Below are 21,772 nucleotides of genomic sequence, written 5' to 3'. Positions count from 1 at the left end.
CCTAGGTTATTGTTAGATTTTAACTATTTTGTTGTTGTTATTGTTTCTCTCCAGGGAAGCCAGTCTTAATATGATGGAAACATCTCTGAACTTCTAAAAGACCAAGGTTGGAGTTTTAGCTCTTAATTTTACTTCATCTTGGGTAAGTTAATGTCACTATGGGAGTGGAGTCTTGGCTTCTTATCAGTAACAGAGGATTAATAATCCTACCTCACAGGGCTTTTTATTATAGTTTACTTGTTAGTTATTTACTATTTATTATAGAAATTTCAAGCAAAACCAAAATACTTGGAGGAATACAATGAACCCTACAGACTTGTCACCCAGTTTCAATGGTTATCTATATTTTGCTAAACTTTCTTAATCTTTATCCCCATCTGCTTTCACCTCACTCTTTGAGTTTTAAAGCAGTTCCAAATGTAACACAATATCACCTGCAAATATGTCAGTAGGTATCACTAAAAGATACAATCCTTTTAAAGAATGTCATAATTATCACAGCTAGCAAAATTACAACAGTTCTTTAATATCATATATTATCCAGTTAGTCTAAAAAATATCTTTACATAGCTGATTTTTTTGAATCAAAATCCAAACAAGATTCATATGTTGCATTTTGTCCTGTATCTCTTAAGATCCTTAATTAATGTTAAGATTGATTAATGGGGTCTCTCAGGTTAAAGTTTCCTCATTAAATATTCACTAATGTTTTTAGCTTTAAGTGATGATGCTTAGGTTTTTTTACTTCATAAAGGGTTGCAAAATATAGGTTTTTTATATTTTATCAATCCTTTTGAATTTATTAGCTGGAATTCAATAAATAAACTTTCCCTCATCAACTACTTGGTTACTATGAAATACAGTTCATATAATAAATGCTTGTTTCTTTTTTTTTTTTGCCAGGTTTTAGTATACTTTTGGTTTATGTGCATTGAGCTTTTGCCTTATGTGCTTCTAAAGGTGGACAGTGAGCATTGTGATGTTGTGGGTTTTTCTTCAGTCATCATAAATTCAGGGATTTAACATTTTTGATAAGTTTCGATCCATCACAGACATTCTTCTTCAGAATGGGTTTTGTGTCTTATTCAAGTAGTATTTGATCACTTTTTTTGCTTGCTGATATGACCAGATATCTCAGGCTATGGGAGTGGAGTCTTGGCTTCTTATCAGTAACATAGGATTAATAATCCTACCTCACAGGGCTTTTTATTGTAGTTTATTTATTGGTTATTTACTATTTATTATAGTAAATAATAATTATAGGCTCGCTTTACATATTTCTTACCCCAGACCTGGATCAGTCAAGAAGTCCTAGTTTCTTTTTAGTAGGATATGATATTCAAAGACTACAGTCTGGCCATGAGGGATGCTAACCACTACTATTTCTAGATTTATCAGTGAATAAAGGTAGAATATATATTATTTTAAGGAAAAGAAATCATTATTTTCTACTTCCTGGGTTCAAGTGATTCTTGTACCTCAGCCTCCCGAGTAGCTGGGATTACAGACGTGTACTGTGCCCAGCTAATTTTTGTATTTTTAGTAGAGACGAGGTTTCACCATGTTGGCCAGGCTAGTCTCAAACTCCTGACCTCAAGTGATCGGTCCACCTTGGCCTCCCGAAATGCTGGGATTACAGATGTGAGCCACCATGCCCAGCTTCACCTAATTTTTGTTCTATATTTTATTTTTTCTTTTATGCTAAATAGCTTGATTCTTCATGATGTTAACACAATTACCTGTTGGCTTTATTTTACAGTGTGAACCTGTGTACATAAACACACACAAACACAGTTTGCAGTTCAAAATAGCAATACCAATATTTCCACTAACAATATTATGAGTGAATATTTGTTCAAGATTGTTTTGCTATTCTTTTTGTTCTTAGAATATAGCACAGCAGGGATCAATAGTTCCTGGTATGTCATTTTTAATCACTTGAATAATTCTTGTGGTTATAGAACTTGATATACAGATACATTTATTTGTTTAATTTATTTCATTTCACCTTTATTTTGGATGATTCCTTTTTCTGTCAGTTTTATTTCATAGTTAGATAAAATATATACATGGTTTAGTATTAAAACCTTAAGACACAGATTTCCTCCTTCCATTCTTATTTCCTACCCTTCTTGTAGAAAATATATTATATATTCTGTTCTGCTCTATGCTTTTTCAGGAGATAATAATATCTCCTAGTGATGACTCTTTAGCAGTTGATAGTTTATGTAATCTACCCTCTTCTTGTTGGCATGGGGTTTTTCCAGACTCTTACTATTAGTTCTCCTAATAGTAAATCACCTTCACGGACTATGTATGAAGATACACACACACAAAAAAACCACAATTTTGTTATAATTGTATCATGTTAATTCTACATTTATTATGTGCTTACAATGTGCTAGACTATAAACCTCATTCCTTTTTACAGTCTGAGATTTTAGATTTTTACAGTCTGAGATGATACTGAATAAAAAGAGAAATTTCAGATTTACCTTCTTAGATTATTTAAATGTTAAATTTTTAATTAAAGATTCCTTCAGATGATATGGCTTTATATTAAATTAATTCCTGGATTTATGACTATATATAGATACCAATGATTTATAGCTTTTCTGCTATATTTCACCATAGTGATAAAACAACTTATTTCAGTTTATGAACCATATAATCATACAATCAAAACAGCCTGTTTTGCTTAGCTGATTTATGTTTTCTTAAAGCCAGAATTCACAATGACAACGGTGACAGTGACCACAGAAATTCCCCCAAGGGATAAGATGGAAGATAATTCTGCCTTGTATGAGTCTACGTCCGCTCACATTATTGAAGAAACCGAGTATGTGAAAAAGGTATGTGGGTAGCAGAAATCATTAGTATGATATGATTTTTAAAGAGAAATTCCAATATGGGCTGGAGGACTTTGTTTCCCTCTCCATAGAACATATGTAAAGGAACAACTCTAATTTGGCAAAGGACACTTCCTAAATGAAATTTAAACCCATGTTCAGTCATTTCTCTTGAGGATATGAAACTGTTCCTACGCTTGGAGTAAAATAATTTTCCTCACTCAGTAAAATTGAATAATGGGCCAGGAGGGTTCAGAACACCTATCAGCACTTAATTTGTCCCTCACTATTCACCACTGGATTTCCTACTGTTTTATAATGTTTTCCAGTGGTTTCATGAGTGTTGATCATGTTCCCAAGTAGATGTTTACATTTCCTGCTGAGTTAGTGCCTCTTGTTACCTTGTTCCTTTTCACAGTTCAGGGTAACTATTGCCAGTGACTGCGGGCTGGCATGTCACTTCATTAAACGTGTGAAGTCTTATGAGAATCCAAAATGATAATGGCTGACAAGAAATATGTATTCTTAACTGTTTCTTACAACAGACATGTATTAAGCACTTAAAATGTGCCAGAGTAGGCCAGGTACAGTGGCTCATGCCTGTAATCCCAGCACTTTGGGAGGCTGAGGCAGGTGGATCACCTGAGGTCAGGAGTTTCAGACCAGCCTGACCAACATGGCAAACCCTGTCTCTACTAAAAATACAAAAAAATTAGCCAGGTGTGGTGGTGGGCGCCTGTAATCCCAACTACTCGGGGGGCTGATGCAGGAGAATCACTTGAACCCAGGTGGCAGAGGTTACAGTGAGTGGAGATTGCGCCATTGCACTTCAGCCTGGGTGACAGAGCAAGACTCTGTCTCAAAAAAAAAATTATAATAATAAAAAATTTAAAAATGTGCTAGAGTATAAACCTCGCTCCTACTCTCACAGTCTTACAGTCTAAGAGGATACTTAATAAAAAGAGAAATTTCACATTTTACCTTTTTGGATTATTTCATTAAACAATGGACAAATTCTGGCATAGTTTATAACTTGCTCATATCAATTAATTCCATCATCTTTGAGTGTCTTGCAACTCCATAGGTCATCAAGACATGAGGCTTATATTTCATGCATAAATGCATATGATCTCTCAGTAATTATTCTGTAGTAATTACTTAATAGTAATTATTTTGTAGTGATTAGTAGACAGTAATTATTTTATAGTGATTACTAAGTAGTAATTGTTTTATAGTAATTACTAAACAGAAAATTAGTACTAAATTACTAAAAAGACAAAACAAAACTAAATAGTATTAAGTACTAATTACTAAATAATAACTGTTTTGGGGATAATATTTACTTAAGTGATGTGTTTTAGATTTGTCTGAGAAAGAGTTGTAAAGACCAAATGCTTACTTTCAGCAATCCAAACAATATTAGCCTAAATGCAAGTTAGGTTGATGGTGGCAGTTATTTAAATCCGATATCAATATATATGTATTACTTTCAGATAATCAGGTACCCTGTAACTGGTATTGAGAAAAAAACTTTCGGCATTAAATGCCTTTGAAACAAATTAATTTTTTTTTTTCCTTTTCTAGATTCGAACTACTCTGGAAAAGATCAGAACCGAAATGTTTAAAGATGAAATAAGACATGACAGTACAAATAACAAACTAGATACAAAGGTAATAATTTCCTGCAGAAGATTAGCATAAAGCCATTTAGACTTTTTAAAGTAACTTTTTGGGCAATTACTAAGTTCATTGAAGCTTCAAAGGATGAGTGTTGAAATATTTCATGCATATCTAAAGATGTTAATGGCCATATGTGTGAAATGTTTAACCACGAATATTATGAGATCAAATTGGAATGGCTAGGCCTTACTTGAATATGTTAAACAAGGCTTACTTATCGAAAGTAAATGAGAACATGTTGGTCTAGCCAAGATTCATGACAGCAACATTTCCCAATGACAGGCAGAGCTTTTAGTCTCACGTGGGCCACACGAATAGACATACACAGTTGAAGCTTTTAGGCCTGAGTTGAGTGAAGACTTTGTCAGATAAATAGTTGATAAGCTTGAATGCACTCCCTTCCCCACCATCAGCTTTATATACCTCAGGTCGAGCAATCTGCACTTAGCTTTGCCTGGATTACACCAAGCTAAACCACATCTGAGCCAAGTGTACTTCATCAGTGTTGTCCACTGTAAGCATGGCCACAGAGTCCACCATAACATGGGGTATGATGCATAAATGTAGTCATTTTCATCACCCTCAGCCTCCCACACTAACATAACTAGCTTCCATTATTATTTAAAGTACTTCTAAACTAGAAAACAAGGTTATGTTTAGGAATGATAGGGAAGATTAAAAAATTCAGTTTGGGCTATGTTAAGCTGCCTGTTAGATCTCCAAGTAGAGGCTTCTAATAGGCAGCTGGACATCTGATTCTGGAGCTGCAGGTAGAAGACTGAGCTAGAAGGTCCAGGATACAGGGTAGAGATTTTGAGCATTTAAGGATTGTATTTATAGTTCTGAAACTGGAGAAGTTTACCAAGAGAGTGAGTGTGGAGAGAAATGAGAGAAGATCTAAGGACTGAGTCTTGAGATGCCCATTCCCAGTGTTGAGATGTTAGGAAGAAGAACCATCCCAGGAAGCTGAGATCAGGCTGGTGGATTAGAAGGAACAGGAGATTTCAGGGTTCTAGGGTAGAGCCTAGATACTGCATTTCTAATAAGCTCCTGTTGATGCTGAGCTGCTGGGACTGTAGACCACACTTGAGAGTACTCTCTAGATTATCATGGTGAAGTCTCTACAGGGCCAGAGGGCTGATGATTTGATGTGTGGTTGATCTGCTCACCTTTTGTGGTTTGAAGCTACTCCTGTCAAGGCCACTTTAGCAGGAGTCACTGAAGGCAAATGAGGAGAGGGTTTCAGAAGCAGGGCAGGACACCTCTGTCAAATGCTGTCCATGGGCCAAGGAAATTGAGGACCAAATGCCCACCATAGATAGGAGGAGCTTCCTAGTAATGTTGACGACATTGTGTTGCTGTGTGTCTGCCTCAGCCACCTCAGTCCACAGAAGGTCAGCAGATCCACCATGCATCAAAACATCAGCCCTCTGGCCCTGTAGAAATTTCACCATAGTGATCTAGGGCCTTGCTACTCTCAAATGTGGTCTGCAGTCCGAGCAGCGCAGCATCACCACGAGCATGTTAGAAACGCAGCATCTAGGCTCTCCCCCAGACCTCCTGATTCAGAATCTGCATTTTTTAACCAGATCTATCACCCAGTAATTCATAGGCATATTGAAGTTTGAAAAGCACTGATCAATGATCTTTGTAGCCATCTACCACTGCTGATAATCTACCTTCTACAAGAGTTTTTTCTGTCAAATATTCTTTAACAAATTAAAAAAGAAAATAATTCCTACTTTGTATATGGAGAGTAGAAATATGCACTAGGGTCTGGACTATAAGAAACCAAATTGTGGCAGAGTTATGGTGAGGGAGGATGTTACCCACATACACTATGTTCTTTTTGTTTTTTATTTCTACAGTCGTAGTTATTATATTATAGTGAAAATATTATATATTTTGTTGTTAAACTGGGATTCTAATTCTGGTCTGGCAGTTACTTTAGGTATAACCCTAGGTGTGTTCGTTAAACTTTCATCTTCAAATTCCTCACCTGTGTAAAGGGCCAAGCGCCTTCCAGTGTTTTCAGTATTCAGATAAAGGACTGTATGTAAAACATGTAAAAGATGAACGGGCACATAACAGGTGTTTAACAAATAGAAGTTGTTATTATAATTGTAGGGTATGTATAATTGTGTAATAGTTTCTCTGTTTTGAAATAAATTGAAAGAACAGAAAGACCACACAACAACTATTCAAGAGGCTGTGCCAGGAGCTCTCCCGCTCCTTTGCTGCAGAAACTTGGGCCCTGGTCCTCAGTTTCTACATCTGTAAAATGGACAGGTTAAGTTAGATGGTTTATTATTTCTTTTTCACCTCCGTGTGTCCACAATTCCAGATGATATTTATGTTCCAAGTGTATTTTCAGTAAGCTAGAGCTTACATCAAGTTATAATGGCAGTGCCATTCAGTTCTGATATCTCTGATTGGAAGTTTAATATGAGGTAATTACAGTGAAGCATCACCAAACATTGACCATTATGTATTGTAACTGTTAGGTCCGACTGTTAGTCTATAATGCAATGTAACAAAAATGTAATTATGTCGACAACTTAGATTTTTTAAAAATGTCTGGCCTTGTGGACTTTATTTATCTCCTAAAAAGCACTTATCAGTATATTTGAAACTATATATATGAAATATAAAAACTATATATTTGAAATATAAAAGTTAAAATGTCATTCTACCTCTTTCAATATAAGAATCCGTTCAAATTTGAGCAAATATAGAAGTCAGGTGCTTCCAGAATTTCTCACTGATATTTGAGATTCAAAAGATGTTTATTTATGCTGACCTGAAGCCTCTTTGCTATATGTAATACTAAATGATCATTACTGTTGTCAAAGCTTGTAGAGGAAAAGATAGTTAGGTCTATGATTTTCATTTGTCCGTTTCAGCACTGTGGAAACCTTCAGCAGGGCTCTGATTCTGAAATGGATCCTTCTTGTTGCAGTTTGGATTTGCTCATGAAAAAGATAAAAGGAAAAGACCTACAGCTCTTAGAAATGAACAAAGAGAATGAAGTATTGAAAATCAAGGTATGACTGATAGAAGTTTCAAATTCTGTGTTTTGAGCCTTTGAGCTAATAGGGTGGGTTGTTAGCATTGGTGGCTCTGTAAAAGCAGAGAGATGTCTACACACATCCATAGCTCCATCTGTGTGTTCCCTTACATAGAGAAGCATTTTTATATTTCACAAATCATATCTCACTGTTTTATTTTTGAGACTTCTTTTGTTATTGAAAATATCTCACAAAAGTTCAATAGTTATACAATTTCAGTCATGCAAGATGACTAGACATCTACTGCATAATATTATGCCTATAGTTCACAATACTGTACTGTACACACTTAGTAGATCTCATGTTAAGTGCTCTTACCACAATCCACAATACATTTTTTAAAGTGTGTTCATATTTAATAAATATTAATTATAGCCTTCATAGTCAAATGCCACAATATTTTTTAAATTTGTCTATGGCTGAATGCTTTTGATTTTCCTCTTTAAGGTTTATTTTATATGCAGTCCTGCAATGAATATCTTGATAGGGAAATCTTTATAGTCATTCTTGATTGTTTCCTCAGGTTAAATCCTGGAAAGATTCATGACATTTTAGCATTATTGTCCTCAATACTTTAACCTTGTCCCACTTCTATTTCAGGAAGATACATTTTTTAACACTGTTATGGACATTAATGATAAAAGGCTTGCAAATAAGTGTATAAGCTGACAGAGTGGCATGGAGTTATCTGAACAGTGAGGACTATCACTGCAGGGCATTACTGTGCACAGAGCTCTGGTTTGGTTTGACTATGGCAAATCTGCCTTTTCAACAGCCCCTCTAAATAGGGAGTTTCTCCTTTTACATTTTCCTCTTACCAAATAACAGTGTCTTCTCTCCTATCCATTGTCTATGAGGCTGTAAAAGGTATAGTTATACCCTTGGTGTTCTTAATTGCCCATCAAACTGTTCTGCCTTTAAAGGTTTTTGTTGTAAATGTCAGAACATACATAGTGACCTTTTTTCTAGCTGGAAGCCTCCAGAGAAGCAGGAGCAGCAACTCTGAGAAACGTGGCCCAGAGATTATTTGAAAACTACCAAACACAATCTGAAGAAGTGAGAAAGAAGCATGAGGACAGTAAACACTTACTCCAGGTACCAAACACGCAGCTTGTCTATTGGAGAACTAGCCCCCACCCTGAGCTGTTCAAGTTCATCTTTCTGGAAGAGTTAGAAATGAAACAAGCAATGGCCAAGTGACTTGGTAAAAGACGTGGGAAAGGAGTGGTGTGCTAGTCTTTTCTGCCAGTTTCCCTTGCCCCTGCTTAGCCCGACACCCCCAGATGTTGCTGAGCTGCTGTGTTGCAGTTGTTGCCCAGACCCCCCATAAGCACAGGTGGGAAGGAGGCAGTGCCACCCTGCCTGGAAACCTGGGCTGGCCCTGCGGACCCTGACTGGTAACTTCTCTTCGGGTTCTGCCATTGACTAGCTAGATGACCCAGACTGAGCCATTCTTCCTGTTTGGAGTTGGGTGTCCTTGTCTCTAGAATGAAAGAGTTGGGCTAGACACGGGGTTTCAAAATTGTTTTGGACTTAGGATACATACTTTGGGTTATAGAAAATAGAAAACAAAATATGTATCTATATGCTTTTTAAAAATATATAAAGTTATATATATTTTTAAAATACATAGTTATATATAATATATAAATTATATTATATATAAAGCATAATAAATAATATATAATATATGTTATATATTTTTATATTTTAATATGTAAATATATAAATTTTAAAAATAAAAAATGTACATACACTTATACATGTTCTTTTTTGTTCATTTGTTTTTAAATCTGAAGTATATACACTAGGGTCAATAAAATCTATCTGAAAAATATATTCTAGAACTGGAGAAGTCAAAAAAGTGTGTGTATGCCTGTGTGTGTGTGTTTGCCAAAATTAAAAATATAAAACAGCTAAAGGTAAGTTCACTCATAATAGTTTGGGGCACCCAGGTGTCTGTCAGCTCAGGCTGTAGGAAGGTCCCCAGGGGAGTACAGTAGGAAATTCACTGCCTAGGTGACACCCTTTCACGCATCAAGCTGTGGTAGTGATGGTTGCATACTCACATGCATGCAAGGTGCAGATGAAGAACATAAGCGGGAAGCTGATGAGGGTGCTATGCTATGGGGGGGCTTGTGGGGACAAGAAGCATGCATCCCTGTAATGTGGCCTCGGCACTAGCCTGGAGTGACCTGACTGAAACGCCCGCTTGGTATTTACAAAGGAAGCCAGACACTTATTTTTCTCTCTGAAATGTCAAGCTTTGTTGAATACACATGTGGAAGAGTAACAAGTTAGTCGACACAGTCCCACTGTAGCCTATTACCTGCTAGATGGAGACTTCTCTCCTATGATCCCTCAGCACAACCCCTGCTCTATGCCTATGAAGTAGCACGGTGACATGCTGAGGAGAGTTATTCTGATTTTATGACACTTTCTGATTAAAAATAAAACGTGTTTTAATTGAACCTGTATTTTTGTTGTTGTTGTTCTGGATAATAATTGTTGAGAAAAAGTCAAAAATGTTGCTTTTGTTAAATTAGCATCTTTCTCTCTTATACCAATTCAGGAAGTATGCTTTATGGTAACAAATGGAAGCATTCTAGGAAGAATATTTATATTTATTATAATTTTAATTCTTGATTTAATGTTGTTGTAGTCTATCAGGGTTATTTTGAAGGAAACACTGAAATCAAAAAAAGTAATTCTAAACAAGTATGAATTCTGAATTTTTTTGGCTAATTAGAAAATTGTAGAAAGAGGTAATATGTGTATAGGTTTAATAAAAACAGAGTTTTCACAACACAACTGTTTCTCTGACCATAGGTTAACAAGCTTGAAAAAGAACAGAAATTGAAACAACATGTTGAAAATCTGAATCAAGTTGCTGAAAAACTTGAAGAAAAACACAGTCAAATTACAGAATTGGAGAACCTTGTACAGAGAATGGAAAAGGTACAGCCCTGGAGAATTAGAAGATTTTCTTACTGACAGGGTTAGGATGAGAATGAAATAAAATAATACCAAAATAAATAGGATATTAAATTAAATAAGATATGTTAAGTGAAAGTATTCTTTACAGTATTTGCCCTTAGGAAGTATTTAATATTAATTTTCCCTTAAACATTTCATATGATCTATACTGGAGTGATTGATTTACCTTTCTGCAAATACTGTAGTCATATCATCATTTGTCACTTTCTAGGAAATATATGACTTAGAAAGGGGAACCAGGTGAGGCTGTGAATGCAACTAATGGAAAAGAGCACAAAGTCCATCTACTAGGAGTATTAATATAGCAGGTCCCTGTAATCACAGCATTTTTATGTATTAGAGTCAGTGCAATATCCATTTTTGACCACCCAAGTCTACTTTGTGTTTGCAAAAACCTATGGCTGCACTAGGAGAGATACAGTTTACATTAAGAAAAGTCATTCTATAGAAATTGGAACTTTAAGAAGGCACATTTAGAGAAGAGTAATAATAGAATAAAAATTTGAAAATATTTCATGCCATGTTCATTTAAGTAGCTAGCACTCCAAATATACACAAAAGGTGAACACATAAATTTGTGTATGTATGCCTTAGAATTTAGAATTTGAACAAATCAAGGAATATTATTTTTTAATAGCAAAACAAAGAGAAAACTGGCATCTCTGAAACTGAATTGGGGATAGAGAAAAATATAGGCTTTGGATACTAGTAAATATCGCCCAATACATTTTTTATATTTATTGTATTTGCCTCTATTCTTTTTAGCTTTAATTTGTTTTATGAGTCTGCCTGGGGTTATGCCATTTCATAAATGTCATTTCAAAAACATCACATTTCAATATTCAGGTTTCTTATCAAAGGAACTTTGATTTGTTTAAAAATATTTCCCAAGAATTTAAAGTTTTATGACATTGTGATTTGGTTGAATTCGTAGTCTTGGTGAAGGACCTATGAGGAAATCACAAAAATTAAGTATGCCCATTATCAAGTGGCTCTAAGATAATAGTATTCAGCTGCATGTATATTATGCGGTAGGTCACTGAGTGTTATACTTTAGCAGAATCACTGGGCTAGAATCTCCTTAAGCAATTAGTTTATCCAGGCATGACAGTTTATAATTATGCTGTTTTGGAAAAACTGTAATATTTGGATGTGTACCTGGTAGTGGCAGAATACTTGATCTTATAATAAACAGCTTAACAAAACTAAGATAGCACAAAGAATATTTGCATTAAGGAAAGAAAGACAATTCTGGGAAATGAATAGAATTGCTTAACCAAACAGATTGATTAACCAGCTTGAAATTTAAGTTTAGTCTAGAGCTCATGCCATCTCAAACCCAGTAATATTGGGTCAGGTTTAGTGCCCCCAAATTAACAAAAGAACAGGCTGGGCACGGTGGCTTATGCCTATAATCCCAACACTTTGGGAGGCCAAGGTGGGTGGATCATGAGGTCAAGAGATCGAGACGATCCTGGCCAACATGGTGAAACCCTGTCTCTACTAAAAATACAAAAATTAGCTGGGCATGGTGGCAGGCGCCTGTAGCCTCCCAGCTACTTGGGAGGCTGAGGCAGGAGAATCACTTGAACCCAGGAGGAAGGAGGTTGCAGTGAACCGAGATTGTGCCACTGCACTCCAGCCTGGGCGACAGAGCGAGACTCCGTCTCAATAAAAAAAAAAAAAAAAAAAAAAAAAAAAAAAAAAAAAAAAAAAAAAGAACAGTAGAAGATAATTTCTATTTCCCAGTGATCCTAGGAAATGTATACTAGATGTTAGTTCATCTCAGAGTTCTGGGGTATATTTACTTGATGGTTTACTAAACAAATATTTGAACACCACCATGTGTAACATAGAACTAGGGGCTGAATATATATATTTGTGAATGAACCAGTCTCTTTTTGTGGATATGACAATGTAGTATATCTGGATTGTGTGAGGCTCAAGGAACTTCCCAAATCTCCCTTTCTTAATTCCTCTATGGGTCCTTTAGGGAGGCTGAAAGTGCAGTCAAAGGCAGAAGAGCATGCCCTAGAATAAGGTTCAGTGACTCAGATCCTGGCAGGACATTCTTGGGAAGTGATGGCCTAGCTCTTGCCCTGATAATAACTCTTAACAGTGGGCTGTCTCCAGGAGATCTTGGATAAAGGAAGTAGACAGGATGCGCATGACTTAGTAAGGCCATGCAGCAACCTTCCAGAATAGTTCAGTGACTTTCTAAAGTGCAGCCTACTGGAATCTCTGGAGGGTGGAGGTAAGTGGGGATGATGTGGAGGGGCAATGTGCAGTTTTATTTAAAGTAAAAGATGGTTTAGGCCAGGTGCGGTGACTCACGCCTATAATTCCAGCATTTGGGGAGGCTGAGGTGGGAGGATCGCTTAAGGCCAGGAGTTCGAGACCAGCCTGGCCAATATGGTGACACCCAGTCGCTCCTAAGAAAACACAAAAATTAGCTGGGCATGGTAGCACGTGCTTGCAGTCCTAGCTACTCTGGAGGCTGAAGTATGAGAATCACTTGAACCTGGGAAGTGGAGGTTGCAGTGAGCCGAGATGACGCCACTACACTTCAGCCTGGGTAATAGAGCAGGACTCTGTCTCAAAAACAAAACAAAACTAAAAAAAGCAAATTGGTTTTAAAATATTTTATATTTGTGAAACAAGCAAATAAATAAAACTATAAGGAACAAAGTTGGGTAACATCTTGGTTTAAAGAGAGACTGAGGAGACAGGCTGTGAGGTAGGGTGTCTCAGGTAGGGAGTGTGGGCCAGAATAAGGGGAGGGTGTACTGGGCCTTTTATATCAATAGGAAAAAGACACAAATTCAAAAAGAAAGTAAAAATTGAAAATGAACATCCTCACAAAGGTTGATAAATATTGCCCTGGTTGTGGGTGCCCCCTGGAGAAAAATTTACTTGCTACTCACTTGAACAATCCACTGCTCCAGTAAATAGCCATTAGTGGTATGAGGTCTGGTAATGAACACATTACTTAAAACCTTCACCATCTGTCCCACTTTAATCAGGAATGCAGTGAGAATGAATTCCATAAGCACAGTGATAAGCTAGCAAAAATGCCCAGTAAGAGCATTTTAATATGGCATATGTTCCATTTGCTAGCAGTGCAATTCTGTTACATCATATTTGTTTTCTAGTGTCATTGATTTAGCTCCATTGCAATTTTAGAGCTCAAAGGCACTTTTGAGACCACCTAGTTCTTCATGATCATTTTATAAATGAGGACAGCATGAACCCGAAACTGTTCCACAATCCTCCACTTTCTACATCACAACCCTTTCCATTATGCCCCCGTCTTCTCTCATGCTGGACAAAAATGATAGAGTTGGTTCCAAAACATTTAGATGTTAGCATTTGGCCATGATTGAAATTGGTGCCCTCTCCGATCAGACTGCTGAGGGAAACCTGGAGCTGTCTGGATGTATGGCTCTGGGAATAGTGGGTTGCCCACTGTGTGATGCTATGAACTCCCTTTCCCTTTCCTGAAGACATTGCCTGAAAAGTGCTATCTGGTATGGTGAGATTTTCTGTGTTGTCAAAGAGGAGGCAAAAAGAACCCAAGCTAGATGGCAGAGCCTGGCCAAGGGAGAACATTTACTAGTCTGGTTGTCTGGTTCCCTTGACCCCTGTTTATGAAAATCCATTAATCAAGAGTAAGACTATTAAACATTCGTTAGGCACCATTTTCCCTCAACATACAAATTCAAAATACATTACCTGTGGTATGTTTTTTGACAATCCAAGTCTAATCATATGCTTGTAAGATGTATCTGTGGGCCGGGCGCAGTGGCTCGTACCTGTAATCCCAGCACTTTGGGAGGCCAAGGCGGGTGGATCACCTGAGGTCGGGAGTTCGAGACTAGACTGACCAACATGGAGAAACCCCGTCTCTACTGAAAATACAAAATTAGCCAGACGTGGTGGTGCATGTCTGTAATCCCAGCTACTCAGGAGGCTGGGGCAGGAGAATCGCTTGAACCTGGGAGGCAGAGGTTGCAGTGAGCCAGGATCGCACCACTGCACTCCAGCCTAGGCAACAAGAGCAAAACTCTGAAAAAAAAAAAAAAAAGAAAGAGAGAGAGAGGGAGGAAGGGAGGGAGAGAGAGAGAGAAAGAGAGAGAGAGAGAGAAAGAGAAAGAAAGAAAAGAAAGAAAGAGAGAGAGAGGAAAGAAAGAAAGAAAGAAAGAAAGAAAGAAAGAAAGAAAGAAAGAAAGAAGAAAGAAAGAAAGGAAGGAAGGAAGGAAGGAAGGAAGGAAGGAAGGAAGGAAGGAAGGAAGGAAGGAAGGAAAGAAAGATCTGTGATCCCTCAGAAATAATTTGAACACAGCTAGGGCAACTCCAAGGCTATTTTTTTCTTTTTTTTTTTTCTTTTTTTTTTTTTTTTTTTTTTTTTTTTGAGACGGAGTCTCGCTCTGTGGCCCAGGCTGGAGTGCAGTGGCCGGATCTCAGCTCACTGCAAGCTCCGCCTCCCAGGTTTACGCCATTCTCCAGCCTCAGCCTCCAGAGTAGCTGGGACTACAGGCGCCCGCCACCTCGCCCGGCTAGTTTTTTTGTATTTTTTAGTAGAGACGGGGTTTCACCGTGTTAGCCAGGATGGTCTTGATCTCCTGACCTCGTGATCCGCCCGTCTCGGCCTCCCAAAGTGCTGGGATTACAGGCTTGAGCCACCGTGCCCGGCCCTCCAGGGCTATTTTTATGTGGCAAGAATACTATAAGAAAAATTTGAAAAAGCGTGCAGAACACATAAGATATGAAGTAACCAGTGCCTTCAAATTATTATATATTGAGGTCCAAATATGTGCCAGGAAGCCTGTATCTCTTTTACATATATTATCTCTATCATCCCAACATTTCAATATAGGTAATATTATCCCCATTTTAGGAATTCTCAGAAGATACAAATATGAGTCAAATGAATATAGAATGAATACATGTCAAATGTTGTAACTCATTAATGAGGGAAACAGTAAGATGAGAAAGCTGGTTTAAATAAAATATTTTCAGAAACTAGTCATTTATAGGCATTTTGGAGAAAAATTGAAAATAGTATAGGATTACTAGATTAAATTTAAAAAAACAGTTAATATTCTTTAAGGAATTAAACCATAATCTTTGGGATTATGTCTTCTACCAGACAAAAATCTACAAATTTACATGCAACTTCACAGACCCAGGGCTCTAATCAAATAATAAATAATAAAAGCGAACAAAGGAAAATTATCTGAGATAATTAAATAAATCTTGGGTCAAATAATTAAACGATGACCCAATATGACATTAAAACTGCATGCTGTGTATTGTTTTTATTTCCAAGTTTGGGTTAATTTTTCTTAATATTGGTAAGGCCCAAGAGTTGAAAACCTTGGCCAAAATTTAGAAACCAGGTTAAGTCCCTATGCACAATCTTTGTGATGTTTCTGCTAGACAGCATTGCCTTGCTTTGTACTACTCACTCAGAAGCTGCAGCAGGAAGTAATTTTAAACAGCATTATAGATAGTTTCAGCACACATCTTCCAGTCAATTCCATCCAAGTTGCCAATACCAATTCCTGCCTCTTTTCAATCTCCCTTGTTTCTTTCCAACTTGGCAACCTAAACCATCAGGCCAAAGCACCAAATTCCTTTTTTCAGCTGAGTGCCATCAAATATAAAATGAACACAATCATCTCAGCTTCATTTTTCATGGTCTTGTCTGTTTTCCTTTTGAATGGAAAGGCTTTGGCTTAATAATCAAATTAAGGCATCTTTTTAAAAGATATTCTTTCCCAATATCATAAAATTGCAATCTGAGTTTCTCCTGTATCCTAATTGGAAAGCATTTGTATCCTTTGTGGCCTTGATCCTTCATCAAAAATACGTTTATTGTTTTACTACCTTCTGACAGATGACATGTAGTACCTAGAGGTATCTAGTGTCCTTGGATACCAACAACTCAGTCTAATGCAAGGGAAGCAGACGTAAGGGTGGGAGAGCCAGGGTCTAGCAAGGGATGAGCTGGCTGTTTATGTGTGGTAGGATGGGGAGAGGTGAGTGGGAGAGGTTGAACTGAACAGGCTATGGGCAATACCTTGGAAGATGAGCAAAAGAAGTCCTCCAGGCAGGTGAGAGAGTGAAGACAATTATTTTTGGCCTATAGTTGAACTATGTGTAAAGCACACAGGAGAATACTCAGCTAGGTTTCCTTGAAGATAAGAGTAACAGCACATGGGAAGTTAACTCTTTAGCTCAAGCCATAGTTCTAGTATAACAAGAGGAAGGCCTTACCAAACATACACATGTAGTTCAGCAACATTTGTATCTTATTTTCTCCTAGGAAAAGAGAACACTACTAGAAAGAAAACTGTCTTTGGAAAACAAGCTACTGCAACTCAAATCCAGTGCTACATGTGGAAAAAGGTTTGCAAAGCTACCTGTTAAGTAAAAGCAGTTCCTGATTTCTTTCCTGTCCACTGGTATGCCAACCAGGGAACAGAAGATCTTCTGTCCCCCAAAGAAATAGGATGACTGACAGTGCAGGAGGAAGGTTGAATTCCTGGGATTAACAGTCATGTAGTTATGTACCTCCCCTCCCTCAAACTCAGAGGAATCACAGAGCAGTTGGGGGCAGGGGGCAGAGTCCACTGGGGGTGCAGGGAACCCCACAGGAAGGTTAGTGTTTCTGAAGAGTGAATGAGTGAGTAAGCCTGGCACCTCCTGGTTTATCGTTTGTGCTAAGGAGGATGCTTGAGAGGTCTTTATTCTCTGATGCTTCTGTCTTAGTTAATGAGTCTCTTTTACAGCTAACATTGCACTGGCCAGCCCACAAGCGGAATTCTAAGATAGTTTCCTGATACTCCTTAATTCTGTAGGGTGAAGGAAATACTATGGACAATATCCATAGTTCTTTGGACTTATAAATACTCATAGTTTACAAGCAGTCACAGTCCTTAGCATGTTGGGGGTGGGTTTGTGGGTATCGCCATAATCGCTGTGCTACTCGGCTGCTATTAGAAAAAGTATCTGTATTATCATGTAATAAATCATATAATGAGACATTTTCTGAGATTTTTCTTTATTTCTTAAAAATTCTAGTCCAACACAATCATTGTATGTTCCGATATAATTATATCGTTCAAAGTCAAATCAATTTCAAGATCGTAGTTTGTCACCCTAGAACTATTGTTCACTAGGATATTAGGCACTGTTATGGACAGAATTCAATGGTACGTCATTTATTCAATGATATGTACTCAGACATCCCACTTTCTCAGTCTTTCAATTTCCTCCCTACAGGCTCCCTGCTGCTTCCTTTCCTTTTTTATCTTTCTTCCCACCTGTCCTCATCTATTGTACCTTCTGCCTGGCTTGTATTCCTACATTTTGGACCACATATGCCAAAGCCCAGAAATGGGCTGATCCTGGCAATTACACACACACACATTTGAAACATACAAGATCCCAATAAATTATTAATTTTCCTAGCTTCTTCCCTGTGACAAACATGTAGACCAAAACAAGGGACTTCTAAGATAGTTTTATAACACTGCACATTTCTGTAGAGATTGAAGGAAATACTGCAGAAAGTATCCTTAGGTCTTGGAATTACATAAGGATATTCATAACTTCAATCTAAGTAATCTTCAGTTAATATTTTTCTTAAATAGGCAGAGCTTTTCCTTGTAGCAGAACTACTGATTTGTACGTGTCTTCCATTAAAAGTTCAGGCCATCCAAGTTTGATTTTTTTTTTCCTTTAAAAAATGTGCTTTTAAAAAATTGGTGATAGGGCTATTGTCCGTCTTTGAGACAACAATGTAGCTCTTTTAAAAACCCACTTGATCTATTCTTTCACTTCTATTCTATATAAACAGTTTTTATAAAGAATTCTTTAAAAGCTCCAAGGAAGTTTTAGAAATTTCTTGGGGAAAGTGGATGTTTGGTGTTTCTAGAAAGGTTTTTCAACATCCAGGCTTATGCAATTTTTATAGATTGTGGGTATCACACATATTTGTGATTACTTATCACTTTGTCTGAGCTTTATGTAGAGGCATTCAGTTTGTGAAGTGACAAGAAAATGAAATCAGTAGGAATCAGACTCTTTTGGTTGAAGTAATAGAGACTTGATTAAGCTACCACAAAAAAGAGGGTTTCTGTTAGGTTAAGATTAGATAGATAGGGTCATAAAAAGAAGACAGAGAAGTTAAAAAGATTTGTCTTCTTAAAAATAAGGTTGACTCCATATTTCTATTACCATCACTGGTAATTGACATAGGTAAAATGCTTTACAGTTTTCAGAATAACCTCAGGGACCTTCTTTATTTTAATCCTTTCATTCACCTTTCCGGGAAACAGCTGAAATTCTAATTGAGTTGTGCAAGATTGCTCAATCTCTCAGAAGTTATAGAGCTGGGAGTTTTCGCTCCTACATTCTCATACATAGCAAAGCATGTGCTCGTTTTACTATAAAAGATTTTGACCATCTTTCTTTTATTTCTGGAAACCTCTGAGGATCTCTCAAACTGGGTTCTTCATTCCTCTGAGTAACGATTAGCAAAAGACCATTTTCTGACTTTTCCCTCTGCCCTGCCACATCACAAACAAATATGCAGGCCTTTTTAAGAGTTATCTTTTGGGGAAACATACTTGGGATTGATACGGTTTGGCTGTGTCACTACCCAAAAAGATGAGAATCTTGAATTGTAGTTCCCATAATCCCTACGTGTCCTGGGAGAAACCTGGTAGGAGGTAATTGAATCATGGGGGCGGTTAGCTCAATGCTGCTGTTCTCATGAGTTCTCACAAGTTCTGATGGCTTTATAAGGGGCTTTTCCTCCTTTTGCTTGGCACTTCTTGCTGCATGGTTTTGGCCCGCCATGGGAAGAAGGACATGTTTACTTCCCCTTCCAACATGACTGTAAGTTTTCTGAGGCCTCCCCAGCCCCGCAGAACTGTGAATCAACCAAACCTCTTTCCTTTATAAATTATCGAGTCTCGGGTATGTTTTCTTAGCAGCATGAGAACAGATTAATAGCGATTGTAAAAATAAACAGTGTTGGCCCTTCCATATTTACATAGGTGCTGCTTAGGAATGGAAACTCCTTAGAGGAGAAAAAACCTTGAAGTTGAGGTTGCATGTCAAAGCATATGGTTGCTACTTAAATTGTACATTTATCTGTGGTAGTTTGGGGTGAGAGTGTTCTCTCAAGGCACACCTTTGGTACCACCAATGAAAATAATAATAAAGAAGAATTTTATGGAAAATAGTAAGACACATTCATGAATTTTGTTGAAATGCAAACAGGGCTACACCTACATCCAAGCTGATTCTTTCCCTTAGTCTGGCCTGGGAATGGTAAGAATCTGACCTCTTCTGTTCTTGTGGTTGTGGTCCCTAGTTATTCTCTATTCCACGGGGGGCCCATAGTCAGTGATGTTCACACTCATGGAAGTCCAGAGAAACATTGGATCCTAAATAGAAGTCAATATGAGTCCCCACAGATGGTAGTAAGATTCTTTTATAGCTTCAGAGAAGCTCTAGGATGCCACTAATCTCACTATCTTCTCTATCCTGTGGGATTTCTATGTAGGGCTATTCATATTTCCAATGCCTCTGAAATCTGTAGTGTACCCAGAAGTAGCCTCTTGGAGCCTGTAACATGGCTTTCATTGCTACTTTTACTTTCTTTGTCTCAGCACCTAGCTCTTTTGGTTTCTTCTGGAATTTTCATTCTCATAAACATCTTACTGTATGAATCCCTGGTAATAAATGTACTTTATAAAGACTGAAACATGTTATATTCTTGGGCTGTGTAAATATGGCCGTGCTCAGGCTATTCATGCCCTTTGTGAAGTTTTTAAGAAAATCTAAGGTTATTTATAAAAACTATGTAAAATATAATATGATTGCTTAATTTAGAAAAAAATTAGATGATGAGGACAAGGAGATAAAATAATAGGTATACCATAAGGTTTGTTTACAAAATTAGGCCCATGGATGCTACAAACTTGCTCACAGGAGACCACTGACTCAGTTTTACATTTTCCAGCAGCCAACTCAAACAGGAAATGATGATTAGTTTTGTGAGTCACAATTCCACATGATTAAAACCAATCAGGTGTTTGCAATCATTCAGTTATTTCTAATCTATCTATAAGGCCAGAGTATGGTCATAAAAATAACCCTGAATAATGTTTTCAACTTACCCCTTGTAATAAACACAAAGGCTTACCTCAAAACATCATCTAAACAGAATAGCATGATGCCAACACAATCCAATAAAAGCCACTATAACAGGAACAGAGGGCATTGTGAGAAAATCCAATAATGCCACCCTCTATGGTATAAGTTGACCCAAAGATAGATTCTCAAGTATCGTGAGGAATGGAGGGAGAGACAATTCTCCATGAACTCACTTTCCTTTCACCAACCCTTTGGGAGACGTTGGGGAGTACAGAAATTGAGGGTGGGCTTCCTGTCAAGTGCTTCTTCTATGATCATCCCATGTTGCTAATTAGAGGCAAAGTAATTTATTTTCACATTTCTGCAGTTGAAGATAGGATTGACTTCCCTTCTTGAACACTAAGGAATCTAACAGGAAGTGAACCAGAAATAGTTGTCTCTTCCCCCTCCTTCAGTGATGAATTGAGAGAGAATCCTCAATTCCTTCCCTCAAAAGGGTAGGGCAGAGATTCTCTCTTCTTTTTGTTGGGGCTTTTTTTTTGCTTGCCCCCATTGGCATTCCAGGCTGCTGGTTTTTTCCAGCTCCAAGTCTGGGATGTGTGAGATAAAAAGAAACCCCAGAGGATTCACCATTGTGTCATTTCTTGGATCCCAGGTTCTGGAGCCAGTCTGCCTTCTTCTCTCCACTGTTCAGAGTCTTCTTGTGTTTTTTTCATATACAATATCCAGGGCTTTTAGTTGTACTTAGTGGAAAGAATGGGGAAAAGCATGTCTTCTACATTTTCTTAGAAGCCAAAGCTTTTCAGTTCTGCTTTAATTTCAACATTTGCTTTATATCTTTATTCTGTTGCATTGTAGAGGAAAACATGGTCAAAAATTATGTTGAGACATCAGAAAGCAGAGCAGGAATCCCGGATACAGACATTTGCCTCCTTTTTTTAGACTTGACCCTTCCTTATGTTTTCTTCCTCCAGTTTTGCTTGTGTAGCTCTTTATTAAGACTGG

At 37.5% G+C, this 21,772-nt stretch overlaps 1 protein-coding gene across 2 annotated transcripts in view; it reads left to right on the top strand.

The window, feature by feature from the left end:
- CCDC68 (coiled-coil domain containing 68) overlaps positions 1 to 21,772 on the top strand; it is a 55,837-nt gene that overhangs the window by 13,759 nt on the left and 20,306 nt on the right. The window contains exons 2-8 of one of the 2 annotated variants that reach the window (XM_010375912.2): positions 55 to 142; positions 2,724 to 2,852; positions 4,434 to 4,520; positions 7,433 to 7,573; positions 8,567 to 8,692; positions 10,427 to 10,555; positions 16,923 to 17,005. In XM_010375912.2, the coding sequence (XP_010374214.1) occupies positions 2,736 to 2,852; positions 4,434 to 4,520; positions 7,433 to 7,573; positions 8,567 to 8,692; positions 10,427 to 10,555; positions 16,923 to 17,005 (683 nt within the window). In that variant the 5' untranslated portion in view covers positions 55 to 142; positions 2,724 to 2,735. The remainder of the gene's footprint in view (positions 1 to 54; positions 143 to 2,723; positions 2,853 to 4,433; positions 4,521 to 7,432; positions 7,574 to 8,566; positions 8,693 to 10,426; positions 10,556 to 16,922; positions 17,006 to 21,772) is intronic. The other variant, XM_010375919.2, reaches the window with a different exon arrangement.

Source organism: Rhinopithecus roxellana, chromosome 21 (genome assembly GCF_007565055.1).
Source record: "Rhinopithecus roxellana isolate Shanxi Qingling chromosome 21, ASM756505v1, whole genome shotgun sequence".
NCBI classification, from domain to species: Eukaryota; Metazoa; Chordata; class Mammalia; order Primates; family Cercopithecidae; genus Rhinopithecus; species Rhinopithecus roxellana.
This window is presented reverse-complemented; position numbering and strand designations above follow the sequence as displayed.